The sequence below is a fragment of the Columba livia genome, chromosome 1, assembly GCF_036013475.1.
Source record: "Columba livia isolate bColLiv1 breed racing homer chromosome 1, bColLiv1.pat.W.v2, whole genome shotgun sequence".
Classification (NCBI taxonomy): Eukaryota; Metazoa; Chordata; class Aves; order Columbiformes; family Columbidae; genus Columba; species Columba livia.
This window is the reverse complement of record NC_088602.1, coordinates 17,614,296-17,638,573: the sequence shown is the minus strand read 5'-3', so window position 1 is coordinate 17,638,573 and position 24,278 is coordinate 17,614,296. Positions and strand designations below refer to the sequence as shown.

At 41.6% G+C, this 24,278-nt stretch overlaps 1 protein-coding gene across 8 annotated transcripts in view; it reads right to left on the bottom strand.

Annotated features, from left to right (window-relative positions):
- The window catches only part of GRIA4 (glutamate ionotropic receptor AMPA type subunit 4), a 229,730-nt gene that overhangs the window by 9,403 nt on the left and 196,049 nt on the right, over positions 1-24,278 (bottom strand). For 4 of the 8 annotated variants that reach the window (XM_005501477.4, XM_065048290.1, XM_021286314.2 and 1 more), the window contains exon 14: positions 7,643-7,757. In XM_005501477.4, the coding sequence (XP_005501534.1) occupies positions 7,643-7,757 (115 nt within the window). Of the gene's footprint in view, positions 1-438; positions 554-7,642; positions 7,758-24,278 lie in introns of all 8 variants that reach the window. The other 4 variants (XM_005501476.4, XM_021286311.2, XM_021286313.2 and 1 more) reach the window with 2 other exon arrangements.

The window sequence follows — 24,278 nt, the reverse complement described above, 5'->3', positions numbered from 1 at the left end:
TCCCAAAGGCAGCGAGGCACAGTCACCCTGGGCAGTGATGAAAGGCAATCCCTCCTGCTGGCATTTCTCCTCTTCAGAAAACCGCTGAGGGAGGCCAGCTCAGAAAGAAGGAGGCATGATACGACATTTCCTAAATAGTCCATCCCCCTCTAGGCAGGAAGGAGACAACTAGCCTAACCTTCCTCCCTCAAACCCAAAAAGCTGCCGTGTAACTCTTCATCAGATGTCCTGAATACGTAGGATGATGTCTGGTGATTTGTATCACCAAAGACTTTAAAAATCAATAGTGCTTCTTTAAATTAAAGCATGATCCCCATCAAGATGGGGTGAAACTGATTTGTTCCATGTCTACAGCTACTTATTTCTAAGTCATTTTGTTTATTACTTCCTCTACTGCTTTGTGAACACGATAGTAGGTCCCGAACTGCAGCGACTGACCTTACTTCCAGAGTCCTTGGGTCCACATTCACCTTTATCGTACCACCATTTGTTTTTCAGCTTGTCTAAGACGCCTGCCTCACTGAGTTTCAAAACGGCAAGGTTTACAGGAGTTCTTCACGTGGAAAATAACATAAATAACATTATATATGTTATTTTATGTTATTCAAGTAAAACTACATAGAATCGCATTGCAAAGTGACAGAGCAGAGGCCACAGTGGTTGCTATGTCATGTACTGTTGGCCCAGGTTTAGAGACAGACATATGACCGGGACCTGCTCCATCGCTTTAGGTAACAGGCACATACTGCTGGGGAAGATTTGTAAATAAATAGTATGCAATTACTGTGAACCCAAAACTATTGGCTTAGACATATTAACAACATACCCTTCAGAGACATATATAATACAATTGGATATACGACTTAAGAAACATATTCATTTGTGTTCCTTGCTTTCAATCTATTTTTAGTTTGTATACATACAAACTAATAATATTACTTGGGTATAGCTATTTCATTTACTGCCATCAAAATTATCCTGGCAAAAGAAAGCTGATGCTTCCTGCAGTTTGCTGCCCACAATCACTCGGCACAGATCTGTAATCAGGAGGAGCTCTGCATGCAGAGAACTTGGGGGGAGAGCTGCGATGCCCTTATCCTCAGCTAAGAAGAACATGACATGTTTCATTTTCATTTCCTGGTTCAATGTTATTTTCAAATTCAAAGTTCCTCCTTAAATCTCACTTATTCACATAAGTTATTCAAGGGTCCCAGGCTGATGATAAGTTACTACTTGGAATATTTTCTCTTACTAGTGGCATTCGCTGTGTGTGATGTAACAGAGTTTAACGTTGAGATGGAACCTAATCTAATGCCTCAAAGTCATGAACCACTATGGGTTTACACTGAAGTTACTTAAACTCAGTGAATAATCTGAGATTATGTTAATGCCTCACTTCATGCAGTTGTATGAGTTTATCTTCTAAAAACCTATGAAATTATTAACAGACTTATTTTATGTACTTTCCATTTTGAATCACTGATTGTCCAATTCTTACTGTGGTAGGCATATAGACATCTATTTATGTGCAGGTGTGTGTGAAAATACAATATATATCAGAGAGGGAGGCAGATAAACAGAAATGGCATGTGATAAATAGCCTTCTGATGATGTTACATGATGTGGGACCTGACCCTCATGTGCCAGCACATGCCTATGTGAAAATTAATCTCTCATAATATGCCATAATCTATTCATTGCTAAAATGTTAATCCATTAATCCAAGGCTTAATAAATAAGTAACCAGTGCAAGCATTAATAAGGATAGTGTAACTGAACCTAGTAAAATAGTTACTAAGAAACAGAAAAGTTTAACTGGTTTAATTGAAAATTCTCAAATGCTTATATATTAATATGCTTGAGCATGTTTGTACATTTATCTATTTAATACAAAAATAACTGCTCCTGAACCTCATATGCCACTTGTAGCTTTAAGGATCCTGTCTGCTCATACATTCTGATTACTTCTTGTATATATACATAAAGAGGTGGGATTCACCTCAGTTTATTCAACCATAAGTTGAGCCCCAAGCATTGGCTGTCTGTCTAGGCCTCCCTGCAGCTAAGGGAAAAAGACAGGTACCTCCAGCAGATGGGCTTAGATACCAGTTTTAACAAAGGATAAAGCGTGCTGTTGAGATGCCCATCTCTTCCCGTTTGCTACTCAGGAAGCTTTGGTGCCTCAGAGAAAAGTCAATTTTTGACATCAACAGTTGGGTGAGAGGATGCCCAGGTACTCTCAAGTGATCCATTTCAGTAAAGGAAATGCTTCATCCACTTTCCAAATGCCACATATATAATTCATATGGAATATTCTGCTTCTAGAGCAGGAAGTGCCCATTTCTTGATCTTTTCCCGTATTCAAACTCACATTTTGTCTTCGGGCTCCTGGCAGCAGGTTGTGCAGGTTGATAGTGGAATATGAGTGTCTCACAGCTGTGAAATGAGTGGGAAGCGTTTTGGGATGTTGGCAAGTTGCCTGTCAATATGATCCTCTGTTTGCTTCAATTGCAAAATAATTAATATTATTTGGATAGCTGTCATCTGTAACATGTCATGCATTGGCCCAAAGCCATGTTTCTGTGTTCCTAAATCCCAGCAGTGTAACAGGGCTGGTTATGACAAAAATAAGGGACATGAAGGTACTGTTCTTGCATGGAAAATCAGAAGCCTGTGGAATTGTTGCAGATTAAACTGATTAAAGTGCTAATTAGGACTTGATATGAACTATCAAGACCAGCAACAATCTGGGACAAATCAGAAAACAGATGACTCCCAGTCCTTTGCTTGTTTGCTTTTTTTTTTCTTTCCCAGCACTAACAGTTTAAGTATATAAAGCCTGATACAGGCAGGAATTTTCTCTTCTTTGCTGCTGTAGTTCTTTTAATGTCAGCCTTTCTGCACCGTCTCTGTGAGGAAGCTCTCCAGTTTTCCTTTGGGAAAAGCAACCAATTACATGCTTAAAATCGCCACACTATTCTCAATATATAACCAAACACAATGGCAATGGCCAGCAGAGATGAGGCAATTCCCACTTGGCATTGAAATACAGCCAGTGATGTGTCTAAGGCCAGGCCTTTGTTTCTGCTCTCCACTATTTCTGCCGAAATACTTCCTGAATCAAGGTGCTGCACAAGCTTGGGGAAACCTGTCCTCTGCTCCTCACCTTGCCTGTCGCAGTGAGGCCACATGAATGAGACACGACGTGTCCTTTACATCTCTCCTCAGACAGTCCCAGCTGTGGTGATGGAGAAACACTCTGAGCTAAATTTAAACTTAAATTTTAAAATATTTTAAACTTAAATTTTAAAATATTTTAAATTTAAAAATATTTTACACTTTCAGAACAGGATTTTTGTCCCACTTTAAATCAGTCAGCTGCGATGGGAAATGTACATGGTCCAGTAAGAGAAGACTGGACTGTGGGGCTGCAGGGTGGAACAGGAAGATTTTTGCTTACACTTTCAGAATAGCAACATATATATCAGTTCGCAATCACAGTAAGTGATGCAGGAGTAGTGAGTTTTCTTGTATTTTGGTCTTTTTATTTATTTATTTTGAATTTTAGTAGGAGGCTTTTAACAGTTCCCATAGGAGATGAATGTCCAGATCAACTTGGCTTTCAGGGCAAGTTGCTTATCCAGGCATCTTTCCATTCTTTGAAAATATCCTTACTTGGATCACTTTGACCATGTCAGACACCAACTCAGAGAATTCAACTTGTTACTACACTGCTTATGCAATCAGTTGGTGAATAGTCCCATTGCTATTAAAGGAAGCAGAAGCTAAAAATCAGTATGACCTGCAGTACATGAGCAAGAGCTATATACTTAAGTCATATACAGAGGATAAATCAGGATTTAGAATTAAATTTCCCATCAAGTTCAGTCTTGTATGTATTACGATGGAAAATGACTATAGATTTTTTTTTTTTCCAAGTTGTTCAGTGATTCTTGAATTACTAATTTTGGGCTAAATCTTCAACTAGAATAAACTGGCAGAGTTTGTGAAAATCAATGTAGTTTTTCCAATGTATAGCTGCCAAGAATCTCCTTTGTTATACATAAACAAGATCCATCTGCCTTGAATTTATGGAAGGATAATATATGAGACATAATTACTAAAATTGCCCTTTATATATGGAGAAGAATTTGTCCCATGTAGCCACACCGCAAAACTGTTATGTGACAGCACAGGAGACCATGTTCTTCACCCACATGTGGTGGCACAGCCCAACTTTGGTGCAGGGACACTGTTTCTATCTTTTCATCTCGTTTTCGGGCCTTGTACCTCCTTTCTCAGCTTCTTATTAATTTTCTCCTATCCTGTCATCAATCACTTGCTTTTGGAAGGGCTGGTTTTTAAGAGCCTCAGGCTGGATCTTGTGCCAGCAACATCAGCAAAATCACAGCGCTTTAAAATGGCATTAATGAAGTTCTGAGTTAGTTGTGTTCACGACAATGAATGGGTATTTATAGCATTTAAATTACAATACTTGGTGATTCTGAAACCCATACAGAATTTTGGTAGACAGAGGTTTTAAAAATGCAATCATGAGTATGCTTTAGGAGCATTTTCATTACCCACTCATGGCTGAGCCATTAATTAAGTGTAAGGTCAGTCTCATCTGCTGAATGAAAAATGAGGGCCAGCATGTTCTCCTGAGGGCTGCCAGCAGAGACTGGAGAAGAGCTCCATCAGCACAGCTTCTTCCACTCGCAATTTTATAGAAACAACAGAGCAGAGTGGCAGAAACTGTGTTTAAATACCTTCCAATTCATCACATGGGTGTGATATGGCATACAGTTAAGATCTGAGGTGAGAATTTCAAAAGCACTCAAATGGCTTGAGGACCTCAGTTTTACCTTCAAACATGACTTAATTACTGAGGTCCCTAAACCACTAGGTTCACACAGGGCAGCTCTCTGAACTGTCCTTTTGAATTTTGGAAGATTGTTCCTTAAAGGGAACAAATGGAGAGATTAGAGATCACCTTCTGAGGGCACAGAATGGAGGTAGGGGAAATCTTGTTTTACAGAGGAACACAAGCCTTTGGAGAATGGCTGAGCTCTCATTAAACTCCCTGATTCCTATAGTTCTCTGTCTATCATGCAGGGTTATTCTGGGTCTAGTCTCTCATATTCTGACTAGCGAATCTGAAATAGTAACAGCACAGCTATCAGTCAAGTCTCAGGTGCTGTATTTCTTTCAGGAGAAGGATATTCTTATTCTCGTTCATGACAGTAGGAAGCCCTGTAATTTGGACCGGAGCTGCTAACAAAGCTCAGGGTTTTTTCTTTTTAAATTCATACAACGAAAAGAAGTATTATCTAGGGATGCTTAAGAGCTTAGTTCAGGACTTGTTGGTAGCCATCAGGTTTACAACAACAGTGCGTGCTGTCCTGGTTATTCCACTAATGATCATTTGCTAGCATATAAAAAGAAATTATTTAGAGTTCCATTAATTCAGTAGAAAGGGTCTTATTGGTTTCAGTTGATCAGATCCTACAAGACTGTTCCTGAATAACGAAATGGATTTTGTAGATGATAAATGGTTAACTGGCACTTTGAGGAGTCAGAGTAGCTGTAGTTTAAACAAGACCAGATGCTGCTGCAGTGCAGGATTTGAGAAGCGTGGTAGTGCCCGCTCCTCTCTGCTGAACGCGGGCAGTGCAGGCACACGACAGACCTGGGCCTTCCCAGGAGCACCTGTACTGCCTGCTCACTCAGCTGTGCCTGGGAAGAAGTGTGGCAAGAAACAGGCCTGAGACCAGATGAATGCTCCTAGGGCCACAGGTTGAGCTCCATCATGTTCTCCATCCTTTGCTAATGCTGTCTTGCCCACCACATTTTCTATTGCATTCTGAACTGCCTGCATCACCTATTGTTCCTTTTCATTGGCAGTGTGCTCCTTCCTCCCTCCTGCATTCATGTGTCCTCTCTGTTTCTCCATGGACTGCACTTCTTGTGTTTCTTTTCTACTTTTTTCCCCAAATCCTTTTCCTGTCACTTGCCATCATGCCAAACTTGCTCCTTTAGCACTTCCAGACATTTCTCTGGTGAAACCTTGCTCATCCCTCTACCATGAGCTGCTCCCCTTTTTCTGCTTCATGACTTAGTGGCTGGAAATCAGGGAAAATAAGTTAAATGCATCCTTGGTTTGCCACCTAGCTTTTATCTCACCTTTCATCCACAGGAGGTCTGTGAGGAGTGTAACCTAAGAAAATTTAATGATGTGACTCCCTGAATAAACTGAATAAACACCCCTCCACTAGAATGCAAAAATTCAGGCTTGAATGGAGTGTATAAGAGTAGCAACACTGGACATTTATGGTTCACTTGTCAGCTTTCTTATAAGAAGCTGGTGTCTTGCAGGTCTTGTCTCGTCTTGTCTTACACTTGCAGGTAAGTGCTATCAGGTCTAATACGCCTAAGCACTTTGGAAGAGAAAATAGAGACCATTTTTGAAACTGTGAAAGCTGGCAAGCACAGTGGTAGGGGAAAACAGGTAGAGCAGCAGGATCAAAGGCAAAGTGAAGAGGACTAGGAGACCAGTTCTGGGTGAGTGCAGAACAGCCCAAGGGATGGTCCCTGAGGCCAGGACACAGCATGAAAGAGCAGGAGGACTAAATGAGGAAAGAAAATAGTAAGAAAAAATATATGTAGGCAACTGTAAAGGAAGCTACACAAGCTGTGTATGACACATCAGTCAAATGTAATCATCTATATCTGACTAGCTCTGTGCCTGCAGTTACCTGTGCAGCATTCTCTTATATATTGTTCACACACAAGCACATAAATAAATACTATTACATGCTGCCTGGCATGGAAGTGTTATTTTTAAGATCTTCATCCTCCCCTACTTCACTATCTTCCACTTCCACATCTTGGTTTCTTTTCAGCAAAAGGCAGTCTCCCAAAAGGAAGCTGAGAGGAGGCAAGGAAGTATTTGCACCGGCCATATGGAAGATATGGAAATGCAGGAAGAATAAAAAGCTGTCATCACCTCAGCATAAAATTCAGCCTAAAATTCCTGTCTGATAAAGTCTGCCTAGGGAACCACCATGGATTTCAGTTTGCTGGTAAGATATCAGGAAATGTCAGTGTGAAGTTATTTTAGCTGAAATTTGTCCTCCTGTTTTGGATACTCATGTGAAAATTGTAATTTGTACCAGTATTGTTTGTGTGAATAGTGGATCCCTGAGTCTGGACCATGCACTAGATTACTGCTAGGAAGTAGTCACACTGATTTGCACCCTTTTCCTCTACTGTCACTGGAAAATATTTTGGGTAGTACCACATAGTAGAAAAGAAGTCTGTGCTGGTATTTGCTCCTGAAGATTTCAAACTGCTTGTTCACAAGAACAAACTTCGAAAAGGCTCATCACGATTTCAGAAGATGCAGGTGTCTGAAAACTGGTGATAGATCTCATAACAGAGACTGTTTATGAATTCCCCTTGGGGTGCTTAAACAAATGCAAATATTTTTGCTTTGACAGTAATTGCATACACCTAGATTTCAACTGCAGGTACCAGAAGTGCTGTGCTACTGGTGAAGCTGTTTCATCGCAGGTAAAACCCCAGCAGATGCACCAATTACTTTACATACTGTTTACCCGCTTTTGGTGACATTGAGGCTAACCTTGGAGTCACCTCCCCCGCTGCCACACTCTCCTTTGTCGTACCACCATTTGTTTTTCAATTTGTCCAAGAGGCCTTGTTCATTCAGTTTTAAAACTGCGAGGTTAACAGCATTTCTTGAAACGATAAAACATATTTTGTAAGAAACTGCACAGCTGTTAAGATGTTAGAAGGAATGAGGACTTAAGCTGTTTATAAGCTTGATCCACACACTAAATAAACCTCTCATTTCCATATTTCAAAGCCTTGGCAGCACACATAATTGTAGTTACTTTCAAATGTGAAAAATGTGTTTCCAGTGAAGAAATTATTTTCAGAATGGCTTGGATTTTAACAAGAAAATTCTATCAACCAACCAAAATTATTTTTGCAAATTGATGACAAAACTCTACCAGAATTATAAACAATTTACACAGATTTATTTGAATCTATATTTAGAATATGTTTAGTGTGTACATTTAGAATACATTTAGAATATGTTCAGTGTGGGCCCAGGCTGATATTTCAAGCAGATGGAAAAATGTATTCCTGTATACTAAAGAGCCAAGATCCAGATGCCTATGCTAGATGCTGCTAGCCACTGTGTCACATACAGCTTTGACGCATAGCACTTCAGAGTGGTCCTGCACAAGCTATGGGCTAGAGCTCCAGAAACAGGCAGTGCGAGGCAAAGATGAAGAAGAGCACTAACAGCTTGCACGCTGACTACGATGCTGTCTAGAGTAAATAGAAAACAATGCACAAAGAGGTGCCTGGAGTCCTGCCCGTCTGAAGCTTCATCACCTGCTGTGGGTACATCCGTACATTTGGAATGCAGGTTCTAGAGTCCTGCTCCCTTTGCACAGAGGCTGAGCTGAAATCCAAGACCTGGGGTCTGTCTTAGTGCCGTGACTCCAGGGACCAACCTGCTACCCTGGGAGAGCGGCCTGTCTCCCAGCCTGAAGGGTACCTGCGCTGGGGGGATGAAGGTGGCTGCAGAGAGCATCCTTTCTGGGGAAACCTGGGGACAGTGCAGCCAAACAGAAGCTGAAGCACTGGGAAGACCCAACCCCGCCCATTCACTGAGTGCTGAGATACAAGCAGGTATTCGAGATGTCCTGAGGACTTTTCCACAGAGGATTTATACATGCTTGCTAGAAAGATGAATCCTGTATTTCTATCAGCACAGCAGTGTAGGCACAACAGACTGAAAGGGTCTCCATCTCATGTCCCTCATCCCATGTTTAAGTGCTCTTTTTTCAGATGAGGGAAATACCTGAGAGGGACTTTGGATCTGTATAGGCAGAAAAGGGCTACCAACATGAAGGCTAAAGCACAGAATCACCACTGCAGCTGTATGAACTCAAGGCTGCTGGGAGTGCACTGAAACTCAGGCAAGAAAGGAACACAGCTGTTCCTAGGACAGGGGTGCTTCTGTGCATGCTCACAGATCATCCTTCAGGTGTCCAGAGAGTATTGATTGGATGGCGAATCTGCCAAGGCATTTATGCAGCCTTCATCACTTCCTGTGGAACCTCTGCATTTGTTCAAATGTATGACTTCCTGTCTTTATTACTAAGATCATCAATGGTCACATATCTTAATGGTACATAACTATAGCAATCCTTACTCATAATTCATAATAATAAACTTTCCTCTTCCTCTTTTCATGTTCAGAGGTCCCTAGGGCATCCATGCCTATCAGATGTACACTCTTTCTGGTGGGTGTCTGCCCAGGCTTGCTTATGGATCTGCAGATGCATGTGGAGGAGTAGCCTCATATCCTTGAAGCATCATTCATGTCCAAAGGGAGAGAAATATCGTTGAGGTGCCAGTAGCTTAACTACTGCTTTTCAGGGACAATATGCAGTTGAAAAAGATAGAGTTTCTCTCTCCATGTAGTGAAGATCTGTCTTAGGGCTGAGTGGAATTTGGCAAGTGCTATGTCTGTCAATGGCATCTTCCCCATCATGAGAGGATGCAGCACCTTCAAAGCACTTGAAGAAGGCTTGGGGAAGAGAGATCCTCTGGTGGCAGGGCTCCACCAGATCTTATGGCACTAGAAGCCACTGGGGCTTGTCATTCACCCTCTGTAGAAATGGCTGGTCTCTGGTCCCTGAGGGTCCCTTCTGGTCTTAGAATGGGAATTTTTCTCTCAGTCACTAGGAGAGACGTCTTCTTGGCAGACAGGTATAGACAATGTTACTTCACAGTTTATGGAGCACTCCTTACAATATTGGCCCATTTGTGGGACAAATGTCAGCTTCAAGACAACTTCACTGTTCTCTGGTAACAGCCTTTCATATACCCCCTGCTGGAACCAAGACAGGACTTTCCTGGCTGGTCATGAAGTTTGAAAACTGCTTGTGTGTAGATCTGACTTTACCTGGCTTCACTGTAGTTACATATGAGATTTTCAATACAGATAAAGTAATTGCTTGTCTGTCCCTGAAGGTGAAAATGAGAACTGTAGGCTGCAGTGGGAGTGATAACAGACTGCTCTTTGTGGATAAAGCTTTAAGGGGAATTTAGCAGCCAGGCTGACAAATGTGATTTTGTATAAGTGCTCTAATTATGGTCCACACTCCAGAGGGAGAGGGGCAATTGCAAAATTGGAATGAAATTGTTCATTTGTCTTTTGTTCTTGGAAGCAATTGCTTTTGAACCAGTCATATTTACTACAGATTTTTCCTACTCAGCTTTTAGTTACAAAGCCTATGCTTTTGGCCCTTTTGTCCCATTCAGAAAGGTAACTGTGTGGCCAGCCTTGCCACTTTACAAATTTTGAGCACACTAAATGCAAATTTTACCTCTGTAAGGACATTGGGACTGAGCCACAGGTGAAAGATGATCTGAGAAACACTATTTCTTTGACATTGAGCAACATTACTTATTCTGAAAAGGGCTTAGATATATAGTTTGAGCCTGCTGTCTACAAAGTCAACGTCAAACTCCCTTCAACAGGAACTAAACCAATTTAATGCTGTGATGTCTAATTGTCACACTGGGTAGTGACAACATAAACAGCTGCTTTGACACTGCTACAGATGCTGGTAGGAGTGATCACTCCACAAAAAATGAAATGCATCTAAAGGAATATCACTAACTCTCAATTCAATGAGCCACTTAAGCACAGTCTTATTTTAAAGCAGATGGGAAGCCCTATGAATCAGTCTACCTGTAAAAGACTCTTCATGCTATTTCGTCTAAGCTGTAGTCTCTCAAGTATGAACAGTAAAGCTCATTGAATTAGACAAAATCCTTAAACTAAAATTCTTAGAAAGGTTTGTTTTTGTTTTTTTTTTCCAATCTTTATCTTATCTTGGATGAAGATGCTACCTGGTACCTTACAACTCTTTTTTTCAAGCTTTTCAAGTTAATGTCTAATTAGACCTTTTATCTGGAAATTCTAAGATGAATAATAAACAACCAGGTGATTTTTTTTTGACAACTAATATAAGTTTTCATGTTTAATTTCCATGTTGAAGGGAAAGAGCTTTCTTGCTTACCCAATGTTCAAATTTATCTTTCAAAGAAGTAAAGATTATAAATGAAAATTTTCCCAGTCATGTAGAGAAGCTGCAGCTGGTTGATAGTAATCCTAGAGTAATAAATAAACAAATGAAACCCATTCATGAGAGGGTTATTTAGCTGGGTTATTAGCCATATCCACAGACAGTTTCACAGCACAATAGAGAAATGGAAATAAAAAGGATGAAGAAGTAAACGTGGATTTTAGCTGCAATCATTGCTCTGATATTAAACCGCATTGTTTATAAATGTAACACATTATTGTCCTCATCATGTCTAGTAGGCCATGTAAAACCAGGTTAGTTTCACACTGCTTCTTTCTCTGTTGCTTTGTTATCCAGGTCCACCTCAACATGTGGAAACAAATAATTTCCTTCTGGTCAGCAAAACACAGAGAACCTTTGCTCAGCACTGCCGTATTTCCCACAGAAATATAGCGGAGATCCTGATAGGTGCATAGGTGACTAGATTGAAAATTATATACCTGAGAGCTCAGTGCCAGGCTAGATCACTCCTACTCATCCTAGACAGTGCTTCATTCTGCCACAGAGGAAGGCATTTCAAAGCTTTGGTATCTGTGGCAGAAACTGTTCTTTCACCATTAAAAAGTAGAGCTGTATCCTCAATACCACACTTAGTCAAATTTTCCACTCAAGAACAATGTGTTCCCCAATAAAGGAATTGAAATCTTTGCAAGACTAAGAGTATAACAGTAGAAAGCAGGCAAGTGCTTTAATATTTGACCCTTAATCCTCACTATCATTACACAATCCTGCCCTTTCCCTTACTCAGAAGAAAATGGAGTCCTTGCATGCAATGGTCCAGCCACTTCAGCCAAAACTGCAACCCTTGCGTTGCACTGATACGTCGCTTCACAGTTACTTGAGTGCATGGACAGTGATTTGAATGTGTGGATCACAGCTCTTCTTAAGCTGCCTATAGAACTACAGTATGAAAAAATTCACAATAATGAAATAATTCTCACTAATTTAAAATAACTTTCCATCTTCCCATAGTAACAAGCAGTTTTAAACTTTAATCAGTCTCACTTCTTTTTTAAAGAGCCCACTTGTGCCAAGTGCAGATATGCCTTTTGCAGTCAGCAAAAGATAGATCTGCACAGACAGATGACAGCGTAACCACCCAGTCCCTTGCCAGATAACATCTTTGACTCCAGACAGCAATAACTCACCTGCTACCCAAAAGAACCGCAATAGGGTGGCTTGCCCAACGCTCAGGGAAGCAAGCAGAGAGGTCTGCTTTGACTTCCAGTGAGTCTGGGTCACAGCAATGGTCAGCAGATAGACCATCCATTGGACTTCAGTCCGTACAAAGCAGCGAGGCATGCATTCAACAAATGAACCAAACGCTAAGGCATACAACACCGTGGGATGTAGCAATTACATGCTCAACCACAGCAGCAGCATTTCCAAGGCTGATAGAGAGGTCTCTAGACCACAAGGAAAAGAGGCCCAGGTTGGAGACCACAGCAGTCAACATCATGAGCACTGCTGGAAATCTGAGAGAGCCATGGGGGAACAACACAGGATGGGGCAGTAAATTTTGCCTAATGCAACACTTTAATCACCAATTTCCGGGCAGCAACTCAGCATCTCTAAGAAACCAGAAACTAAAACATTAAATGCATCCTGCATGTTAAGATCAAGCCTGTGTGAGCAGTATACTGCGCAGAGCTTGAATACATGCAACAGGCAGAAAAGGCTTTCTCCAGCCTGGCTAGACTTGAATAAGTATCCACAGTTTCAGACACAGCTGGTTTTTGCCCAAATCTTTCAGCTCCCAGAATCTCTGGATGCACAGCAGTTCATGGGATGGGTGGGAAGCACCACCCATCAGAACCGCTCAGCACCATCCATGAATGCAATTCAGAGGAGACAGCCTTGGCCTGAGCACACGTGGCAAAGGAGATCTCCTCCATGAAGCCAGGTCTCAGAATATCTGTTTCTGAATACTTAATGGCAGAAAAGCACCGGCAGGTCCCTAAGTACTCATTACAACAAAGGCAAGATCTCTGCTGAGACCATTTAATAACAATCTTTTAAGCCACTGGTAGAGTTTTGCCAGGAAAACTTAAATGTCTTAGCTATTTAAACAGCTGTGACATTTTCCTGAATCCCTTTTCTGAACTTAAGTCTTATAAATTCTGTGTAACGGGCACATTAGATAGGAAAACATGTCCCTGAATCCTGGGCAGACTCTTGGTGAAATTCTGCCATTATCTTTACAGACGGCGGCACTGTTGTTTCACTGCTTAGCATTGGGGATGTTGTTCACTTGAAATAATGAACAAGCAGGATGTGCAAAAATAACATGACTCACTAATGAGACTCTACACACACAGAGACAGCTTTGTTTCAGCTGCAGCCGTATTGCACAGCGTATCATCCTAGAACTGCTGGTGTCACCGCTGCAGTTACTGAGGCCGAACAGAGACCCTGAGACCCCAAAAGGCTTTTCACAAATCCTTCCCACAAGGATCTGAAAGCCTCAGAAATCGCTCAGTCACTTAGGAGTTACACTTGGCAAAGAGATGCCACCTCTGTTTAACCTTAGGTTATCTGAATGTAAAGCAAACCTCAAACAGCACCCGAATGTTAAATGACCAATGCCTAGGTGGGCGATACATGATGTATGGACCAACTGGCAAAATAGAGGGAATTGTTTTTCACTCCAGTACGATCTATGACTACTTGTCATGTAAGTTTGTTTTATACATATTCCTACATATGCCTGGAAAGAAGTGGGAATCAGCAAACTACTGCACAATGGGAAGTGGAGCCGTGGATGTGGTGATGCACCCGCAGGAGCTCACTGAAGGAACAAGCTTTCCCAAGACCACCATGTCACAGCCACCGACATGTCAGCAATTGATGACCCGTCCCAAACAACTCAAAGCTTGCTTTCTTCCTAGCACTTTGGATGTCTCTCCCTGCAGCTACCTGCCAATGCAGCCATCTCCCTGACATGCCCCTCAGCGCTCCTGGCACAGGCTGGAGGGGACCCTCCCTTGGGACAAGGCAGAGAGAGAGACTGGTGAAACCAAGTTCAGTGACCTTATTTTAGTGATGTGAATCATAGTTATTCTCTCATGATCTAATCTGTATCCAACCCAGGTGCCTTGGGAAGAGGAGGCCACAGCTGCCCAAGAGCCTCCCCTTGCCATACAGCCTAGTGCTTTGTGGACGCAGCTGAGGATCTGTCTCAGACATACTTAACAAAACACAAGTGGATGCATTTTTACAGCTTGTTCATAACATCTCTTTGTCATTTGTCCGTCTCAACCTCTTCAAATGATTTTGAACACGAAAAAACACAGCCATACCAAGCAAAAAATCAAAACCTGCCCATCTTCTGAGCTGATTATTTTAACCATGTTTTGAAAAGTGCTGATGGCAGAATGTAACATGAAACAAATGCAGCGCAGTTTAAGGGTGTTTGACAATTCATCAAGAGAAATTAAGTGTAAAGCTGCATGGCACTGGCTGAATATGTTTAATAAATTAGGAATGAAACAAGCACTTGTTAATGAGGAAGATGTAGCCAAAGCTTACATCATTCTATACTCAGAAGGCTTGAAGGATCAATAATGCAAATATTACAAAACAGAGCTAATGCAAAAGCATTTTTACAAGGAAAGCAACTTAAATTTTAATGAAAAAGAACCAACTTTGAAATAATGCTTTTTTAAACACATTCAAAAATTCATAGGAATAATTTCTGTACTGGGATTTATAAAGGTTTGCATGCCATAATGCTATTTGTTTGAAAAAATTGTGTTCAAATACTGAAGCACAGCACATATCAAGACATTTTCACATGTAGCTGATAGTTCAAACAAAACAGAGTCTGTGTTCTGATAGCTTGCGCAGCATTTATATTAAATAGAGAACTACTAGTATTCAAGGTGTGAGTCTTCACAACAACACTAGCTCCTCTGCAGTGGTCTCCTAGGCTTTCCTGCAAAACTCTTCCATTGCTATATGCATGCTTATTGGAGAAAAGATGTGACCAGCTATCTCAGTTGAGTGCCTAAGCCCAGCTGGGGATGCACCAGGACAGTGAGTGCCTCTTGAATTCCATCTTGCAAAATCCACATGCCCCTGAGGAACTGACTGGCCTGTAGAAATCCAAAAGTCTTGCAAAAAAGCTATGAGCAGGTCGTGTGCTGCATTAGAAGATAATACCATTTTCAAAGGTTATTTAAGAACCACCTGCCCAATTGCATTTAAAAATCCTCTTCCAGAAAAATGGCTCAAAATATTATACAAACACTAATAACAAAGTATCTTTACAAGAGTGTATATGCATTGTTATTCTTTGTTTAGAGATGAGTAATTTAAAGCAGTGCTTAAATACTTTTCCATTTTGGCTAATTAAAATAACACTCTTCATTTAGCCATCCAAATAAGATGGTTTAATTTCCAGGGGCATTGAGTATTTACAGCTGCTATGTATATCCTAAGCATCCAGCTTAGTTACTTGAATTGAGCTTTGTAAACAAATATGAGTCAAACTGACACCTTGAGGATCAGCAGGAGCTCCAATTAATGGGAGACCCACTGCTGCTAAAAATTGCCATAGCTACTTTGAATTCAAAGAAGTTCTGACAATTTGCACCAGCTAGAGGTCTGATTACTGTAGTTTAAAATATTTATATAAATTGAAAGCTGTTTTGCAGCCAGATATTCCAATTACAGTATGCAAACACTTCTTGGCATGAACAATTAAATATGTATTTTGCTTGTGTAAAAACAACAGCAGTTGACCTGGGAAGACAACTAAGCTTGTTTCTCTGCTTTATACAAAGCTCTGCTGTAAACAAAAAACACATAAATTTGTCCCTAGAGTAACTGTTCATAATGTTGCAGTAAATAGTTTTCAGTAGCAGCAGCAATACTCGTTTCTCCCAACTCTGAGCTATTTTAATGTTTGCTAACGACTACATAATCCTGTTCTCATCGAGCAGTATCACTTTTCAAAGCACAATTTTTCTTGCTTGTTGCAGCATAAGCAGGCTTATGTGAATAGGTTGCTGCTGTCCAATACCTGCAACTCAAAATATATTTTTTAAAGGCTTGAGTGGGATTTTTCAAAAGTGTCTGAGCACCAGTGTAACACTGTCTCCACACTGCAGGAATTTCTCTGAGGATAAGCTTAGCCCACTACCAGCTGCCTTGAAACTCTCACCTCAGAAACATTAGGAATCCGGAGCCCTTTACAGTTTTTATACATTTGATACTGCTGAAAGCACAACAGTATTTTAAATTTTGAAATGTATAAAATGAGCATTTTTAAATGCATGCCCCACAAATACTTAAAGATTTTAGATGGGGTAACATTCACCTCTGGCATGGCTGGCAGAAAGTCTTTTGCCTTTTTACACCTCAGGCGAGGCAGATGTGGACTCATGGTTTTGTTGCAGCAGGGTGTTTGGCTGCTGTTTCACCTGCCTCTTCAGCAACTCCTAAATTCAGGGGACCCCAGCTGAGAGAAAATGGTAGTATTGGCCCAGACAGGTTGGGTTTTTGTGGCAGGGCAGAGGTTCCCTCAGTGCTGGATTACAACTGCTGAAAGACAGGGAGTGACAGCTCAGGTAGGGGCCACGGCAATAAAACTCTGTCACAGCTCATGCTGTCCCTCTCCTACCTACACTGCATTAGTGCAGGTCTCTCCAAACATCATTGTGGCACATTAGCCAGGCACATGCTGTTGAGACTCCTTATGTTACTTCATCTGCAAGAAAAAGGCAGATGCTGTAGTTTACTGTCTGCACAAATGATCTATTTGTTTTTCAAATGGATGATTTGATTTTAACAGGGTTGAAAATATTATTCATCTTTACTGATGCTGGCCAGTAGTTTTAGATTTTCTTTTACACAGTATCTTAGCCATATTTGTAAGGCATTTTAAGCTTGTGCTTCTGAATGCCACAGAATGACTATTTTTACCCAGAATGAGGCTGGGAAAAATGTATCTCTTTTGGATGCAATTCAGTGCTTATTGAATAGCAATAGGGTGTAGTTCCTTATCACTTGGAAAGTTGTTCCTTCTTTATATCCATCTCAATCTGTTTGATATGACTGATGGATTACTAGACAGACTATTAAAATCACAGACTCTGGACACCCTACACAAAGGAAGATTTTACTACATCAAAATCTTCCAGTACAAAACAGGTGGCAGCTGTTTCAGCAGCTTCTAATTTTTCACTCCATTCAACATGTCCCAGCAGTGGCAGAAATATTGTACCTTCAACTGAGCATTTCACAACTTTCATCCACAGAAGAGCCAGCCCCAGGATGATTCAGCTGTCCCCAAAAGAAATGTTACTGTGACCTCCAGAACTAGTCAGGACTTATTGCTGACTTTTGCTACAAATCATGGAAAAGAAAATATTCTGTTTGGCTCACTGCAAAAATTAGCTTTTCTGGTTACTAAACAGCCCCATATCTCAATGTGTGATATAAAGGTATGTTCTGTTTAGTGGGGAGCAAGGCAGATAATATAATAAACCAAAGATCTTTCTTAATGTGTTATTGAACATATCTGGCATTTTTGAAGACTGGTTCAAATTTGGCAATATTTGAAGAGATTTCACTATCAAACTTCTCCAATTTTTCATTTATACCAAGTTGAATCTCACCATTCATGAACATATAAGATGGGTAAGAGGAACTATATTTAACATGGTCATCTCCTGTTACTGTACCCCTCATGTTGTATTGCTATATTTTCCTCCTTGCAAGCAGCAAGACTTCCTAACAGAAACTGATTAGTTTAAGATATCAGTTTAAGATTAAGAAAGGGTAAAAAATTTCAGGAGTCACAATGGAGTGACTTCAATAAGTAAAGATGCTCAACTGAGCATCTCTGCACACCTTTTTTCACAGCCTACCTCACCGTCAGCTTAAGATCCTCCATAAAAAGGTGACAGAAGTCCTCTACACTGGCTAGTATTTCAAAGATATTGTCAGAGAAGAGTCATACAAAAGGAGATGAATTTAATCCCTCTCAGGGGGACAGAGACATAGGTATCTGAGGCAAGGGTCATAGTGAGAGAAAAAAACACCCTCCTGCCATCTTCTCAGCAGCTGCAACTGGAAAAAAATGAACTTACTGCTATTGCTGTTCTCTGGAATTCATAGAGTAGCCAGATTCAGTTGAATTCGTAAAAAGAAGTGTGGCCAGCAGGTCAATGGAGGTGATTCTCACCCTTTACTCCACTCTGGTAAGATCCCACCTGGAGTTCTGCATCCAGCTCTGGAGCCTCCAAAGTAAGAACGATATGAACCTGTTGGAGAGGGTCCAGAGGAGCCCACCAAGATGATCAGAGGACTGGAGCACCTCTGCTATGAGGGACAATCTGAGAGAGTTGGAGTTTTTCAGCCTGGAGAAGCAAACCTTTGGGGACACCTTATTGTGGGCTTACAGTACTTAAAAGGGGCCTAGAAGAAATATGGGGACAGACTTTTTAGCAGGGCTTGTTGCAATAAGACAAGGGGCAATGGTTTAAACTAAAAGAGAGGAGATTCAGGCTAGACATGAGAAAGAAAATTTTTACAGTAACGGTGGTGAAACACTGCCACAGGTTGCCTAGGGAGGTGATGAATGCCACATAGAATCACAGAATGGTTTGGGTTGGAAGGGACCTCTGGAGATCATCTAGTCCAACCCACCTGCTAAAGCAGGTTCACCAGAGCAGATCGCACAGGAATGTGTCCCTCATATTCAGATGGAATCTCCTGTGCTTCCGTCTGTGCCCACTGCCCCTCATCCTATCATTGGGCACCACTGAAAGGAGTCTGGTCCCATCCTCTTGACACCCACCCTTGAGATATTTATAAACATTGATGAGATCCCCTCTCAGCCTTCTCCAGGCTGAACAGACCCAGGTCTCTCAGTCTCTCCTCATACAAAGATCCTCCAGACCCCTAATCATCTTCATAGCCCACCACTGGACTCTTTTCAGTAATTCCTTATCCTTCTTAAACTGGGGAGCCCAGAACTGGACACAGTACTCCAGATGCAGCCTCACCAGGGCAGAGTAGAGGGGGAGAAGAAATTCCCTCGACTTGCTGGTCACACTCTTCTTAATGCACCCCCAGGATACCATTGGCCACAAGGGCACATTGCTGGCTCATGGTCAACCTGTTGTCAACAAGAACGCCCAGGTCTCTCTCTGCAGTGCTGCTTTCCAGCAGGTCCACCCCTAACCTGTACTTGTGCCTGGGGTTATTCCTTCCCAGGTGCAGGACCCTACACTTGCCTTTGTTGAACTTCATCAGTTTCTTCTCTGCCCGGTCCTCCAGCCTGTCCAGGTACTGGTGAATGTCAGCACAGCCTGACATACCGTCAGCCCTTCCTCCCAGTTTGGTATCATCAGCAAACTTGCTGAGGGTGCACTCAGTCTCTTCATCCAGGTCATTGATGAATAGGTTGAATGAGACTGGACCTAACACTCACCCCTGGGGCACCCCACTAACTACAGGCCTCCAATCAGACCCTGCACCATTGATCACAACCCTCTGAGCTCTGCCATCCAGCCAGTGCATGACCCATCTCACCATGCATTCATCCAGCCCGCACTTCCTGAGTTTGCCTATGAGGATGTTGTGAGACAGTGTCAAAAGCCGTGCTGAAGTCAAGGTGGACAACATCCACTGCGCTCCCCTCATCTACCCAGCCATTCATACCATGATAGAAGGGTATCAGGTTGGTCAAACATGATCTCCCCTTGGTGAACCCATGCTGACTACTCCCGACAACCTACTTTTCCTTCACATGCTTGGAGACGATATCAAAATGAGCTGTTTCATCACCTTTCCAGGGATGGTGGTGAGGATGACTGGCCTGGAGTTTCCTGGGTCATCCTTCTTGCCCTTTTTGAAGACTTCCAGTCCTCAGGCACCTCTCCTGTTCTCCACAACCTTTCAAGCATGATGGAGCAATAACATCTCCCAGCTCTTTCAGCATCTGTGGGTGCATCCCATTGGGGCCCACGGACTTGAGGACACTGAGTTTGTTTAAACAATCTCTAACCTGATCCTCCTGAACCAAGAGAAAGTCTTCCTTTTGCCAGACTTTCTCTCCTGCCTCCAGGGTCTGGGATACCTGGGGGCCAGTCTTAGCTGTAAAGACAGAAAAAAGGAGGCATTCAGCAACTCTGCCTTCTCTGTATCATCTGTCACCAGGGTACCCACCTCGTTCAGCAGCAGACCCACATTTTCCTCAACCTTTCTTTTGCTGCTGATATATTTGAAGAAGCCCTTCTTGTTGTCTTCGATATTCCTGGCCAGATTTGCTTCCAAGTGGAGCTTGGCCTTCCTCACCACATCCCTGCATACTCTAACAGCCTCCTTATATTCCTCCCATGTAGTCTGTCCCTTTTTGCACATTACATAAAAATCCTTCTTCCACCTGAGTTTTGACAGGAGCTCCTTACTCACCCATGCTGGCCTCCATCTCTGGAGACATTCAAGGCCAGGCTGGATGGAGCTCTGAGCAACCTGATCTAGTTGAAGATATCCCTGCTCATTGCAGGAGCATTGGACTAGATGACCTTTGAAGGTCCCTTCCAACTCAAACTATTCTATGATTCTGTGAATGTCTGTATTTTTCTTTTAGAAACAAACCCACTATTTTAGGTGCTGTTTCCATAGAGCACCAATCTTCTGCCTGTCTGGTTCGACCTTTCAGCTATCAAGTCCCTGTCCCACCTTAAAGAGAATGAAGCATGAAATGACTGCAAAGCCAAATACCATCAGCATACGGTACAGTACTGAAAGTGCTGTAATACAAGCACTGTTTTGTCCAATATGTTTTTCCTACTTAGGGAAGCAACCCCACGTGGGAAAGCTGTAGGGAAAAACTGCAGTTTGCTTCTGAGGGAATTCATTTGCTGACATCAGTGTTCACAAAGTTATTAATGTAAAAGGCCATTATCAACAGTGAGGAATCAGGATGGATGCTCCATTTTTACTGTTGCTAGAAACAAAGCACTAATTCAAAAGATCTGCACATCTGACACACTGTTATCAGATCTAAACTCAGACTGAGAAGAGGCATGAGAGGTTTTTGTAACTCTATGTGTTTCTTTGTGACTCCATACTGATGTTTTTCATAAAGACGGATTATAAGGAAGGCAATAAATTGAAAGATTCCTGCTAAAAGATGGTTTCTTAAGCTTTGGTCTAACTATAATGCAAGTACTTTGAAGTTAATTGTTTTAATTAAAAGCAGAGACTGAGAGAGAAAAAAAAAAGGGGGGTCCAATCCCCAGGTGGGAACTTGAGCTGCAACTGCAATGCTTACAAAAAATAATATTACTTATTTACAATAAATAAAGCAACAATAAATAATACTGCATAACTTGAGCCTTAGTGAAATGCTGGCTTGTATTTTGCCTAATGGAAGATCAATACCATACAAATGAAGCAATTACAGTTGTGCCATATAAAGCCTTATTTGGTCAGCAGCCAAAATGGGGATTAGCTGGAAGAGTTCCTAGGACTTTCTGTCTGAATATTATCACAGAAGTTAATGAGAAAGATCTGATAGGTTGAGATAAACATAAACAGTGCCAGCAACCAGACGAGATGGTCATTCCAGTAGCCAGTGTGCTGATAATTAAAATGCCCCAAAGCCAGCTGAACATCAGTCCAAGATCAGATGAAATTATGACACAAGGGCAATCCGGTACCTCTGGCAACCAGCTATATAACATTGCCACCATTGGTACAGCCAAGTACACAGCAGCAAATGCAAACACACCAGCACTCATACCAGCCATACCAAGCATGGTCACAACAACAGAGTAATAGTTATGCTTGTAATGTTTCAAACACAAGCAGCTAGGCTATAGAGAAAACAAGATTTGGAAATTACTACTAGATCTTTGCAGTGGACATGGAGATTCAACTAATGTAATTGCTGATGTCCTGAACACATGCTCACATGCCACTTATAATAAAAAAACTGTAAGGTCCACTGGTGATGGAGATTTCTGCTTTTCATTTCTACAGGGAACACAGAACAACATGTGGTCATAGACCATAGACTATTTAAGAAATCACTAGTTGAAGTTTCATTTTCCCTATTGTTTGTTTTGTCTCCCAAACAGTTTATTTGATTAAAGACACTGAAAATCCTACTGTGGGGTTTGTTCTGGGGCACACACCTCCATGGATTTGAATTAATCATGCAAACATCTGAAGTGGGATTGGAATTTAAATATTCACAGCACAATAAACACTATACCATTAATCTTCACTATTCCTCTCAGGTTGATGGGCAATTTTCATTACCCTCAATTTGCAAAGGTGAAAATGAACTGAGAACGTGAACTGACCCCCTCCAAGACTCCCAGAAATGGCGGCAGGGTCATAATTGAGGTCATCAGTATGACATGACTTCAGTCAACCGCACTTTGTTGTTGCACAGAAATCTTTGGGCCTTTTCAGGCAAGTGTTCATAGAAAATTTACCTTTCTGGCCTCCCAGCTCAAACTTCTGTGCACATTGCCTCAACTCAGTCTTTAACCACGAGATACTGCTAAGTTTTGTGCATACTCTGCCAAAAGTGACAGAAAACCAGCCTGAATGGTCTGATTCCTGTAACGAAAAACTCTTCCACCTTTTGACTCCACTCTTAGAGGTTCCACAAAGGTCCATGCTGTCAGTCACTCAGCAGACATGTAAGGCTGCTTAGAAAGTTAAGGGCTCCCTATGCCCTGGCGCAGCAGACATATGAAGCACTGCCGCTTATTTCACTGAGTTCAGATACTCTCAATCTCTTTTGCTTTTCCAGCATGAGAATGTGATTTAGATGAGAACAATCTGGATGAGTTTTGATTCACAGAAATCCTAACTAAATCCTAGTGGTCAGGAGCAGCTTTTGTACAAGTTGTGGAGAAGACCTTCTGCTATGCAGAAAACTTAAATATCCCTCTCTGCAAGCTCCTACAACTTTCCAAATACGTCTGTAGTTCCAGGTGATTTGATATGATGGCTGAATAAGTCCTTTTCATATCCATAATTATCTAAAAGGGATCATAACATAGTGCGGTCTGGAAGGCATCTCAGGAGATGGGTTCTCCAAATTCCTGATCACACACAGCTCTGAGGTCAGACCAAGCTACTCAGGGCTTCATATAGCTACGGTTTGAAAACCTCCACAGATGGAGACTGCACAACCTCTCTGGGCAACCTGTGTCACCGTCAGACTGTCCTCAGGCAGTCAGCGGTAAAAGTTCCTCCTTGCATGCCATCTGAACTTCTCCTGTGTCAGTTTATGCCTGTTGTTTCTGACCTTCCTGCCCTGCACTGCTGTGAAGAGCCTGGCTCCATCTCCTTGAAGACCTCCCCATAGGCACTATGGGCTTCTGTCAGAAGCCATCTCTGCTCCAGGCTGAATAAGTCCAGCTCTCCCTGCATCTCCTCACACAGCACGTGCTCCAGATACAGCTTTACTTTGATCATCTTCCACTGAAATTGCTTCAATTTATTGTTGTTTAGCCTGAATTAGGAGGCCAAAAAAGGATGCAGTATTCTACATGTGGTCTGAATGTTTGCAATTATTTTATTTGATGTCACAATATCTTCTCTTGTGGCCTGCAAATTGGACAAACTAAAAGCACTCTAATTGGAAACTGCCTTGGATAATTGCCCACTATGTACAAGACATGCCAAAAGTAGCAGCCTGCTTATTTAACTGTGATAGGAAAAAATACTAAATCCTCAAGAAACGTGATGACTTTCTGTTCACTTTCAACTGCACTTTCATAGCCTAAGTTTGTATTATTTAAACTCCGCGCAACCAGAACTAATTGTCAAGTGTTCATGTGCATTTAAAGGAAAAAATATCATCAGCAGGTATAGAATATAATTAAAATACTATCATATGCTGATTAAAATCTGGAGAGACGGATCTTAGAAAGTGCAGGTAATCTGAATGTGGGGTAGCCCCACAGCTTTGCACACAGAAGGACGTAATAATTCAAATTAAAACCGATAAAGAAAGAAGCATCAGCCTATATTCTGGTTCTTAATGTTTTGTGTTGGAACCAGTGAAAAGCTTTTGTGGAAACTTTTAAATATGAATTTTTTGTT